General features: G+C 37.2%; 1 protein-coding gene across 2 annotated transcripts in view; it reads right to left on the bottom strand.

The window, feature by feature from the left end:
* Window positions 1-12,302, bottom strand: part of Atm (ATM serine/threonine kinase) — a 105,664-nt gene that overhangs the window by 69,675 nt on the left and 23,687 nt on the right. For both annotated transcript variants that reach the window (XM_052188333.1, XM_052188335.1), the window contains exons 12-20: window positions 11,403-11,498; window positions 10,008-10,233; window positions 8,495-8,620; window positions 6,096-6,221; window positions 4,969-5,058; window positions 3,240-3,423; window positions 2,222-2,421; window positions 478-560; window positions 226-381 (exon numbers count right to left, since the gene is read on the bottom strand). In XM_052188333.1, the coding sequence (XP_052044293.1) occupies window positions 226-381; window positions 478-560; window positions 2,222-2,421; window positions 3,240-3,423; window positions 4,969-5,058; window positions 6,096-6,221; window positions 8,495-8,620; window positions 10,008-10,233; window positions 11,403-11,498 (1,287 nt within the window). The remainder of the gene's footprint in view (window positions 1-225; window positions 382-477; window positions 561-2,221; window positions 2,422-3,239; window positions 3,424-4,968; window positions 5,059-6,095; window positions 6,222-8,494; window positions 8,621-10,007; window positions 10,234-11,402; window positions 11,499-12,302) is intronic.

Raw genomic sequence — 12,302 nt, 5'->3', positions numbered from 1 at the left:
CCAGAGTTGTTCTTTGACTGCTACAGGAGCGCAGTAACACATGTGTACCCATGCTCATACAAGTGATCATTCACAAACATGTACATTAAAAAGACAAATTATGTATACTCTTGCTAAAAGATGCAAAATGTTATACGTGATAACCAGGAAAAAAATCACTAATGTACAGAGTTTACTCTGCATCCAGAGGCAGAAAGGTAACTAGAGGAAGAGACTTATGCGTACCAAAATGCTCCCATCACCGTCAGGAACTGTCCCTGAGCGTTCCGTGTGCTCTCCTCGTCCACACTGCCCTGGCCTAGGTTTGTCACTATATGAAGGACATTGCTTAAAATTGTTTTACAGACATCTTGGTCACGTCGATGCAGAGAACATACAAGGCTGTGGTAGAAAAGGTTCAATGTTACAAGCTTACAACAACACTGCCATTTGTCTTATAATCCAAAGTGAGCATAAAACATGGCTTTCATTTCTTACGATAATGGCTGCAGAAGTTCAACCACATCTTCCATTGGCAACAAATGCTCTTTTCCAGGGAGATCCTTCAGAAGCACTAAGTACTAAGGTGGTTTAAAATGAAAAAAGAAAAAGAAAAGGCCAGCTTTATCCAGAGATCACCTACTTTTAAAAGCATATATAAACAAATCCAAACATGCACATAGCTGTAACTTTCTAAACACAGCATATAATATCTTTAAAGTCAAGTATTAGATTTAAAACTCAGTGTAACAGCCTTAACTCAAATGGTTAAAAATCCTGACTATATGCAGAGGATAACATGTACTCTCACACTGGGGATACATCAATTACCTGGCTTTGTAACTAAAGAGTAGAAACATTAACCTCTATTTCTAGAATTCAACAAATGATCATTTATTGATCATTTAACTGTCACCGCTGCAGTTAAAAGATAAAGAATCTGAGACTATAATATATCTCTACAGTCCCAGAATAATGCTTGCTATGGTAAGTTCAATGATGAAAAAGTACTGAATTCTGGAGAGCAAAGATTAATCCTTATAGTCAAATATCCTAACCTACCCACTCGCCATGGCAACTCTGTAACTATGTGTTACTGTATGCACAAAGAGCTGTGCTATCTGTGAACATTTAAAATGGTAGTTATAACTAAGCAATCAATTTCTCAGAGGTTTAAGAAATTTTATAGTTACACCAAAAAATCCTAAGAGATATTTCTCATATCTCTCTTGTATCGTATAAAGAAATGTTAAATCCTCTTTAATGCCTAATTTGTGAGTAATACATAATGTTACTGAGAATGTAAAATGATTTTAAACATCAAAACTTTAAGAAAAGCATATAACCCCTCTTACTGGTCAGGGTAAGAGTTTACTAGAGAATGCCTAGTAAACAATGCATGTTCAAGACATCCATGACAAGAGACAAGAATTCCATTACATGGTTAGAAACTCACCAGGTATGTCTGCTAGTTTACCAGAACCAAGGATACAACCTTGAACACACCCAGAAGGCATTCAACAGACCAGGAGCTACTTCCAACTGTTTACTGGGAACCAGGTAAGGCAATGTACCATACGATAAGAACTTAAGTTTCATAGAAGGCCACTGAGTGAACAAATTCATTATTTGTTCGTGAAAAGGCAAGGATTTCATTTTGTCTTATAATGACAAAGGAACTACAAATTTTCACAGAACAAGAAATCAGCCATAAAGTTATGAATTGGAACTGAAGGTATGTATTAGTAGCATTAGTTTAAAGGCCAAAATTCAGACCTCAAATTCCATGTTACAAATTATTTTTATGGTCAAGATCTATGTTTTGCTTGCTTCTAATTATAATCTCAGCACTTGGAAGAAAGACTATTTATTTAGCACAGGCAAACTTGGGCTACACAGAGAGAACTTATCTCAAAGAAGATGTTTCTTGTTCCAGTCTATAATAATTCATACAAATTATAAAGGTTTAATGCTTTAGCATCCACTTCAATTCTTCTCATAGCATGTTAAAAGAAAAACTGAGACAATCTAGGCATGATAGCATGGGCTTCTTACTCCATGTATTCAGTAAGACTGCTTCAGCTAGGTCTGGGAAACACAAGCATACATATGCAGAATATATTTTATGACTGGTCTCAGATTTATCTTCCAAAGAAATTAATGTCAAGCCTTCGAAATTACTGTTTCACTCTCACAATCCCAACGTGGCAACACCAGACAAACTCAAAAGCTTCTGACTCACCATATGTAGGTGGATGGGTTTAGTAAGATCGAGTGTGCTAGAATCAAGTAACATTAACAATTTTCTTCTAATATCAGCTCCTCTAAAAGACACAGTGTGGCTCTGAGACGCAGTTACAGATAGGCATAAGAACCTGAGCATGTCTAAAAGAAGGTGATCTTGTTTAGACAGGTACTCAGCAGTTAAAGGACTCATGGCACCTAAAAAGAAAAGGCACTTATTAACACTGGAGAGGAGCCAGACAGACAGATACAACCTCAAAACAGCTTTCCAGCTTTCCATAGTCCAAATAACCTATTTAGTTTCTTCTAAACTACTTTACATTTTAAGTTCTCCCATGAAGAATAAAATAAGAAACTAATAAATATGATTTCTAAATAAGGTTGCTTAGAATGGGTAGTAAGGAGGAACAAGCAATTTGGCTCAGCAAGTAAGAGGGGCTTGCAGATGGCTGACAAAACTGAATTAGAAACCCAGAGCCCACAGTGCACACAGTTGGAGAGAGCTGACTCCCAGAACTGAATTAGAAACCCAGAGCCCACAGTGCACACAGTTGGAGAGAGCTGACTCCCAGAACATTGTCCTTCAATCTCCATGTGTGTGCCCACATTAACACACAAGGACACGGGAAAGAATTAAACACACATACATATATATGTATGCATATATGTATGTATGTATGTATGTATGTATGTATGTATGTATGTATGTATATTTGAGTGCATAGGTATGGTGGCACACACTCTTATTCTCAAATCAAGGGAGACAGAGGCAGATGGATCTTTGTGAGTTTATAGGTCAGCAAGCTTACATAGTGAATTCTAGGACAAGCAGAATAAAACTCTGTCTCCAGGGGCAGGGATTATTAAGTCTTAAATGGATAGAAAAAGATCAATCCAAGTAGACTATAGCTATGGAAAATGAAATTATCATTAAAGGTCTTTTCAGCGAGACCCCTTACTGTGCTAAATTAATGTAAAATGGTAAAAGAAACTCAGAGCAGTGAATACTTCTTTACCAACAGCATTCTGGTTCTCTCCATAATCATTTGCATCGCTCACAGTACTGGCAGGGTAAGCACTGAACAGACCGGTGGATGATGCACCCTGTGCCTCCATCACAGTTTCACCATCACCACCATCATCATCATCTTTCACTGAATGTACTTCTCCACAATCCAATGACTTTTTCGTACAGGATGCCTTTAGAGAGGAGAGACAAAGATGTTTTCAAATTCTTTCAGAAGGACCTTAGTTCACCATTTTGTAGGGAACTAGATATATAAACTGGAATCTGTTTAGAGAGTAGGATAATAACAAAACTTTAAAAATAATTTCTTTTATTAGAATGTAGCACAGGCCAGCAAGATGGCTCAAGGGATAAAGGCACTTGCTGCAGGTCTGATGGCCTGAATTGAAGCCCTTGATCCACAAGTTAGGAAGAGAAGGAACTCCAGCAATTCATCTCTGACTTCCACAAGTGCGCTGTGACACATGCGCACACACAAATGCATACAGACATACAATAAACAAATGTAATATAAAAATGAAGTCCAGCAGTCATTCTGTGTTGTATTTACACATTCAAACACCACATGTACACCCCCCAAACACAGAACAATACCTTGCAACATTTAATAAAAATGTTAAAAGTTAGCACTAGAAATTGACAGAAGCATAGAAAAAGTATCAATTATTAGGACTATAATGTAGGACAATAGCAATATCCTACATCCAAATCACATCCAAAATCATAATTAAAATTAGAGCCAGGCACAGAGGCATGCGTCTGCATTCCTACCTCTTGAGATTCTTTGTTTTTGTTTTTTGTTTTTTGTTTTTTTTTTCCTGAGACAGGGTTTCTCTGTGTAACCCTGGCTGTTCTGGAACTCACTCTATAGACCAGGCTGGCCTCAAACTCAGAAATCTGCCTGCCTCTGCCTCCCAAGTGCTGGGATTAAAGGCATGCGCCACCACACCCGGCTACCTCTTTGGATTCTTGAAGCAAAGGAATCATTTGAGCCCAGAGTTCAAGGCCAGCCTGGGCAACATAACTAAGATCATATCTTAAAACAAGCAAACAAAAATGCTCCCTAAAATTCTCATTCCTTTGAAAAGCTGAGTCCTTCTCTGTAATTTCTCTTGCATCCTTCAAGCACACAAATACAAGAAGATAGAGTAGAAATGTAGGCGTCTCTGAGGCAGAGCTCTGGGTTAGAATGGGTTTGGCAGAGGTATGGGTCCCTAAGCAGACTGCCTGCAAGGCTTAAGCAGGATAACTATCAAAGGTTCACAGCCAGTCTGACAAAAGAAAACAGCAAGAGCAGGTAGATTTTTTAAATGTGTTATTCCTTTAGAGATATTCACACACTACTCCCAAGGAGTGGAATACCATGTCGGCTAAATAGAGCACAGCACTATGTGTCTCATAAACAAGTACAGTAACAAGGAAAACCTATCTGTCATGGAATAAAAAATAATGATGTTACAGAGTACTTCTTCACCCAGTATACTACTGAAAGTAGTATACACACGCACCACATACACTGTAACACACCCGCACCACATACACTATAACACACATGCACTGGCTTGCTTGTGCTTGCTCATCTCCCCTCCTCTCTGACACATACATACATACATGCATACATACAAAAATACACGCATGCACACATACACACACAAAATTTTGCTGCATCTCAGGATCAAAGAAATTTATTAGTAAAAAAAAAAAGGATTCATACTTACTAAACTTTTACAAATATCTGCAATGTCATTCATAAGCTTTGATGTTAATAATCGTAGGAAAAAAACAGAGGCAATCTTGTTTGGAGTATGCTGTAATTTGAAAACAGATAGAAGCAGTAAAAAACAAAAAACAAAAAACAAATATATAGTTTTTGTAATACTATTTTCTCTGCCTTGAATGAAATGTAGATAGAAGTTCAGAACCAAGGTCAAGTCAAAAGTTAAGATAGACTACCATCTTTCTTTTTTTTTTAAGAGCAGGACTTATTAAGTCCATTTTAAGAGGGCAGTAAACTAGGAAGTAACTAGAATAGCAACTATGGCCTAACCACTTTTTCTTAAAGAAATGTAAACGAAGTAAATACTTTGTGTTTATACATTATTAAAGTACCAGCTACTGATCCAAAAATAAAATAATAATAATAATAATAATAATAATAATAATAATAATAATAAATTAACTGTGAGGTTTATTCAATCATTTCATGCCTTCTATACATATAAGTACAGAAAAGACACTAGAAAACAAAACTATACGCTATGAAGATCGAGCTGCTGCTGTACTAGCTTTCAAATACCATTCAGCTCATTGGCAACACTCTAGCATGGTTTAGTTACCCCAACAGGCAAAATCAAAACAAGTATGACATACAGAGGCACTTTTTCTGCTAAATGTTATCTAAGATGATATGGGTAAAAGGAAGTGACATTTGGACTAGTGTCATTTATCTTTGTTGGCACTCTAGGATGAGCTCCATCCTAAGATAGCAGTATTTATCTCTGTGCCACTCATCTCCATGGTATAGTTGTTATGAAATCACAAACTTATTAACAATCAACAAATTAATAAAACATATGCTAACAATAAAAGACTCATCTATGTACATATATGTATATATATATATGTGTGTGTGTGTCTCTCTCTATATATATATGCATGTATATATGTACTGATAAGAAATTAAAAGTTATGAAATTGTTTCCTGAGAAACCAATATTCTCTGAATGTTCTTTATCATTCAATTTAATTTCAGATCAGCGTATAAACTTATAAACGGACCAAAAACTTAACACCACTAAATAATATGTCCCATGAATGGGCTATACTACTAAGAAGACACTTTTACCTTGGTATGTATACACAAGCAACTTGTACACAGATGCATCACATTTCTCAATGAACCAATTCTTGATTCCTCATTTGTCTTATTTTTAAACAGAGAGATACTTTCTCCTGCACATTGCATCAGAGACTATTTAGAAGAAAAAAAGACAAATTCCAGTTGAAATAACTTATATTGCTATTTTGAAATTCCATTTAAGAACAAAAATTCAATGTATTTACAAACTGAATATGAAACGGGGACTTGTGCTGACAGCATTTTAAAAAGGCCAATGCTTGGGCTAAACCCTGATTCCTGTAGGGGTAGGTCTAATGTTAAGATACTGTTCCCCAATTGGTTCTTGATCTGTCAGTAAAGAAGCCATGGACCAATTGCTGGATGGAAGGAATAGGCGGGACTTCCGGGTTCCTGGAGGCAAGGGAGAAATGCAAGGAAGAGATGCAAGGAGAGGAGAGACTGAGTTGGCCATGCTTCTGATGGAGAAAAATTGACCAGCAATGTAAGATTTCTAAACGGAGTGGCCACACAGGCAGCTCCTACAGGTGGGTGATCAGGGGAGTTTAGCAGGGATTAGATGTAACTGAGAAACTAAAGTTTAGGGCAGGAAGGAGGTGAAGAGCTGTTCCAGGTGGGAGATAATAGTACCCAGCAATTGTGTCAAAGGCCAAGTTGAAATTGAACAACTGTGTGTCTGTGTCTTTTATCCTTGGATTCAAGGGAAGTGGGTGGGGGCTGGTAGCTCGGCCCATTTCAGCTTAGGCAGGGTATCAAAAGCCACACGCAACAGACTACCAAGGGGGAAAAGGGCACATGGTTATGCAATAAGATTACAAATGACAAACATCCAAAAAGAAAATGGCAAATCCAAGGTATGTGTGGCAGTGACCCCGTAAGCTTAGTACTCAGAGAGTAAAGGACATTAAGCTCCTGGCCAGGCTGGACTATACAGTAAGACTTTGTTTCAGCAAAAACAACAACGATAACAAAATCTCGCTACAATTTAATGTTCCGTTTCCTTTGCAAATCCCAAAACAGATATACCAGTATTGAGAGATGAAAAAAGCTTAAAACTAGGCGGTAGTGGCCCATGGCTTTGATCCCACTGCTAGGGAGGCAGAGGCAGGAGGATCTGAGTTTAAGCCAGCTTAGTCTACGGGGTAAGTTCCAAGTTCTACGACAGTGAGGGTTACACACACACAAAAAAAAAAACCTTGTCAGATAGAGAGAGAGAGAGAGAGAGAGAGAGAGAGAGAGAGAGAGAGAGAGAGAGAGAGAGAGAGAGAGAGAGAGAATAAGTAGAGATGAACAAAAGTTTTAAGCTTAAAAAGTATTTGAATAATATACTCAATCAAGAGTTCTTTATTACAGATCATCTTGGGGAAAAAAATTCTAATAGTACATATAAAATCAATGTGTATAACTAGGCATGGTAGTACATACTTTAAATCCCAGAATTTAGGAGGCCCAAGGCAGACACTCTGTGAGTTCCAGGACAGTTAGGAACCCTACCTCACGAAACAGTATTCTAACGAGGTTACACTGTGATAGCAGATCATTTTCCATATGTATTTACTACTGCCTTGTAATAATTTCATATTTTAAGAAAGGACACAGTATTTCTTTTAGACTGTAAAAGAAAAAAGCTAATCTATACATACTAAGCATATCTAAAGTACAGAGAACAAAAATGTTTCAGAATTTGGAATATTTATATACACATAACAAGATAGCTTTGGGCTAACCAAATTCTAAATACAAAACTCGTTTGTGTCATTAACTCTTTGTTGGTTAGTTTTTTGTCAACTTGACACAAACTAGTCATATGAGAAGAGGGAACCTTAACTGAGAAATTGGTTGATAGGCAAGCCTCTTATAGACATTTTCTTGATTGATCACTGCTGTAGAAGGGCCTAGTCCATTGTAGGCGATGCCATCCATGGGCAGATCCTGGGGTGAAAAAACTAAAGTGAGCAAGCCTGGGGGAGCAAGCCAAAATACAGCATTCCTCCATGGCCTCTGCTTTCCACCTCCAGGATCCCGCCCTGGCTGCCCTCTAGGATGGACTATGATCCTTTCGGGTAAAACCAAATAAACCTTTCCTCCCCAGGTTGCTTTTGGTCATGGTCTTTATCACAGCACCAGAAAGCTAAAGACAAGCATCTCACACACATCTGATGGTAATCCATGTCTACATTTTGACCATGACTGTATTAGGACATATGAGGAAATTTTCACCTTTATGGTTGTGCTGTAACCAAAATTTTCCAACTCTAAAGTATTTCAGATTACCTGTTTTCAGATTAGGGACATTCAACTTATACAAAAATTTATTTCACATAATTTTCCCAGCAATTCAATTCGTTTAAATGCATCTAAACCTTCAATGGTGTAAATTTTCGTACCTTGGCTTTCTGGAATAATTCTGATTTATGTGCTTCGTCTTCAGTTATTATACCCATATAACAATAGCAGCCAAGAACGCCCACCAAAAGACTTGAACATCGGACAAGAGTTTCAGAACTTGAAATCTTAAATCATAAATTTAAAAAGTATAGTATTAGATATAAATAAATCTATGTAGTTTGTAATTACCTCTGGAAGAACAAGTTCCTGCACATAAGGAGAAATAAAAATTCAACAGAGTTAAAGCTGGAATACTTTAGGTAATACTTTAAAATTAGCTCAAAGATCACTACAGAGCTATGATAAGTGATTCAAAGGTCACTATAGAGATATGATAACCAATATGAAAAAAAAAAACCCAAGTTATTCCTAAAAACATGCAAGAATACCCAGCAGCAGGGCACATACATTTAATACCAGCCTTGGGAGGCAGAGGCAGTAGATATCTGAGTTCCATTCTAAGAAAACAACAAGCTGGGCAGTGGTGGCGCACGCCTTTAATCTTAGCACTTGGGAGGCAGAGGCAGGCCGATTTCTGAGTTTGAGGCCAGCATGGTCTATAGAGTGAGTTCCAGGACAGCCAGGGCTTTGCCCTATTGGTTTCTTGGGTCATTTTCTAGGCTGCTTACTGCACTCCTTTGGGAGTTTATAAGTGTTTTTCATTTACTTAACAACTTTGTAGAAGATTTAAAGATTAACAAACTAGTATGTCCTTTAAGCAAAGTGTGGCGAAGGTTGAGATATATAAGGATACCAGGATCCACAGTACAAAGAAGATACGAATTAAGTGCCTTTAAGATTCAAATACTAAATAGTATGAAATTGTTGGTTTTTCAAGACAGGGTTTCTCTGTGTATCTCTGCTGTCCTAGAACTAGCTTTTAGTTCAGATGGACCTTGAAATAAGAAATCTGCCTGCCTCTGCCTCCTAAGTGTTGGCATTAAAAGTATATGCTACTACACCTACTATGAAACTAATAATGTGAAAAATTACTGTGGTTGAGTGAACCTAAGGCTTCCACAAGAAATGTAACATGTGGCTAAGTACATGGCATAGGATAGATACACGCAGTACATGGAGAGAAAGGGTGTTTTACAACAGAGTAGCATACATGAATTTGTGATGTTACAAAGATAAATCATTTGACCTCTAACGATTGGGTACTGGCTAGTCCATTTCATAACCTTATAATCATTCCACTTGTTTCAAATAAAACAACTAGATTTCTCCTATGACTAAAGTTTCCCTCCATTGTACCAATATGTTCATCCCATCATGAACTCCTTCCCATTAACCTACCTCAAGAACTGACTACAGAGTTCCTGGACCAAAGTATCTCAAAATTATCGTTTTCCCTTCCTCTGTGTCAATTGTTCCGACTTGTTGGGCTGTGCCACCATTTATTTACAGCCAGGCCTCCCTCATCTTTCGTGCCTTTCACTTTCCCATTTTCCTTCCTAACAACCCATAAAAGCTCAAGAATACACCTCAATTCTTTGTAAGAAATCTCACCTCAGAAGAGTAATTATTTAAAAGCTGTTCTGATAATCCCAGAAGATAATGATTCAACGACTCCTTGAGATTTTGGTGGACAGAGAAGCCAAGACTAGATTGAAATTTTTCTACCGCATATTCTTTGACAGTAGTTAGAAAATCCATCTTGTCAAAAGTTGTCTGAAGAAATAGTTCTTCTACGTCTGAAAATGAAGGTTCTTCTTTATCTTCGCGGTGTTGCTCACTTCAGGAGTGAGATTAAGGATTAATAACCACAATCTAATATTTTTTCAACTTATTTGTAGCACATTACAAATAATATAGAAAACATTTATACCATTCAAAGACTGCGGCTAACATTTTTGAGTTATTCTGTCAAACGATTCTCTTTGTTGGGCTTTTATGCAAATTGAATTGAAATTGAATGATTTCATTACTGGTAGCAAATTTTACTCACAAAAATGTCAAAATTAGAGTTCCAAATACAAATACAGAGATGTATTTAGACACTAACACTAGAGAACTGAATGAAATTACCAAAAACATCTGTCTTCTTTTCACCTGATTTCCAAAATGAGTGATTTTTCTTTCATTTTAATGAAGTGAGAGACTGGATATCTTTATATCATGGAGCTATTTTAGTGCCTAATGTAAGTCTCTGAGCCAATCAACTACAAACAAGTTTTTAAATATTTTCATGTTAATTATAACTAAGGTTTGTTTTCTAGTATTGATTCCAGTTCAGGAGGGTCTCTAACTTCTGATTTCAAGATTCTCTTGCCTCAGCTTCCCAGAGTCTGGACCACAGGACATCATTACATCCAACTCTCATTAGTTTTTCCTTTGTTCTGCCATCAATTTAGCTAATTAGATGGATTGAGTCAGTGAGTGAGTGAGTGTGTGTGTGTGTGTGTGTGTGTGTGTGTGTGTGTGTGTGAGATGCACAACTTGCCAAGAGTCAGTTCTTCCTTCCAGCCTGTGAGTCTCAGGTCCCAGGGACTGAACTCAGGTTATCAGGTTTGAAAAATGCTTTTACCTGTTAAGCAATCTCACTGGCACTTTTTAAATCCTAATAAATTTTACTCAACATACAAACATTGGGTCCCTACTAAAAACTCACTTCACATAAATTTTATGCACTCAATTTCCCATAACTGTCCAGTTTTCTTTCTCTTAACACTTGTTAGACATACTACAATATACAGCAATAAAATGGTAACCATTACCTAAAGTAACAGAGCGTAAGTTATAATCACTAATACAAAACTTTTTTCTGCCTAGCTGTAGTGATACTTCTTCAATCAGACCAATTTATATCATAATTACTAATAAAATGAGCTCCCACCCTGATAGAATTATCTTTCTAATTAATGCTATATCCTAAAACATTACATATTTTCTTACATAACATACCATTCTGGCACACTTTGAAAAAACTTCATTGCAGCTTTTGAGTTTTTCATAGTGAGACTTACAAGAATTTTTTCCAGTAGAAGATGAGGAAAATTACTAAAATAGAAAACAAAAAGCTTTACTTAAAAGACCATATACCATTAGAAAAAAATCTTTAACATCCAGGTATATACAGCTACAAATTACGATCCTTAAAACTCAGATCCCACACTAAAAATGCTTTCATTCATCCTGAATCACTAGTATTGGAAAGAGTTTAGAGTTCTAACGAGATTAGAACAATGGTACTATAGTTTCTAAAACTGCTTAGAATAAATTACACTTAATTTTAAAGCAGGCTTTCTTTTTTCAGATTATTTATTGTTATGTGTATGTGAATTTCTCTGCATCAACGTCTGTGCTTCTTGTGTGCCTCATGCACAAAATGGCCAAAAGAAGGCATCGAGATCCTTTGAATCTGGAGTTATAGACATGTATAAGCTGGAGTAGAAGCTCACAGTTGTGAGCTGCCATGTAGGTGCTAAAGATCAGTATTCCTGAGACAAAAGATTATGAACTAAAGGTAAAACACTATGGTCTATCATCAGGGGGAACAGTAAACTGGGCCCAGCCGAGGGCCCAAGTCCTACTTAGCTTTCTCATCATTCATGTAACAAATTTCACCCATTATGATCCGGGAATAGGATGAGAAATAGCATGAAAGAGGCGGACCTGATGCAAAGGTCCTGTTCCCCAGTTGGTTCTTGATCTGTCAGTTAAGAAAGCCAGGAGCGAGTGGCTGGGTGGAAGGTGCAGGTGGGACTTCCGGGTCCCAGGAGGAAAACGCAGATGAAAGGAAGGAGACGGGGAGCTACTGTCACGCTTTGGAGGGAGAAGCCAGTAACCATGTGAGGTTTCAGG

This window comes from Apodemus sylvaticus, chromosome 7, assembly GCF_947179515.1.
Source record: "Apodemus sylvaticus chromosome 7, mApoSyl1.1, whole genome shotgun sequence".
Taxonomy (NCBI): Eukaryota; Metazoa; Chordata; class Mammalia; order Rodentia; family Muridae; genus Apodemus; species Apodemus sylvaticus.
The sequence above is the reverse complement of the archived record's forward strand: the minus strand, read 5'-3'. Positions and strand labels throughout refer to the sequence as shown.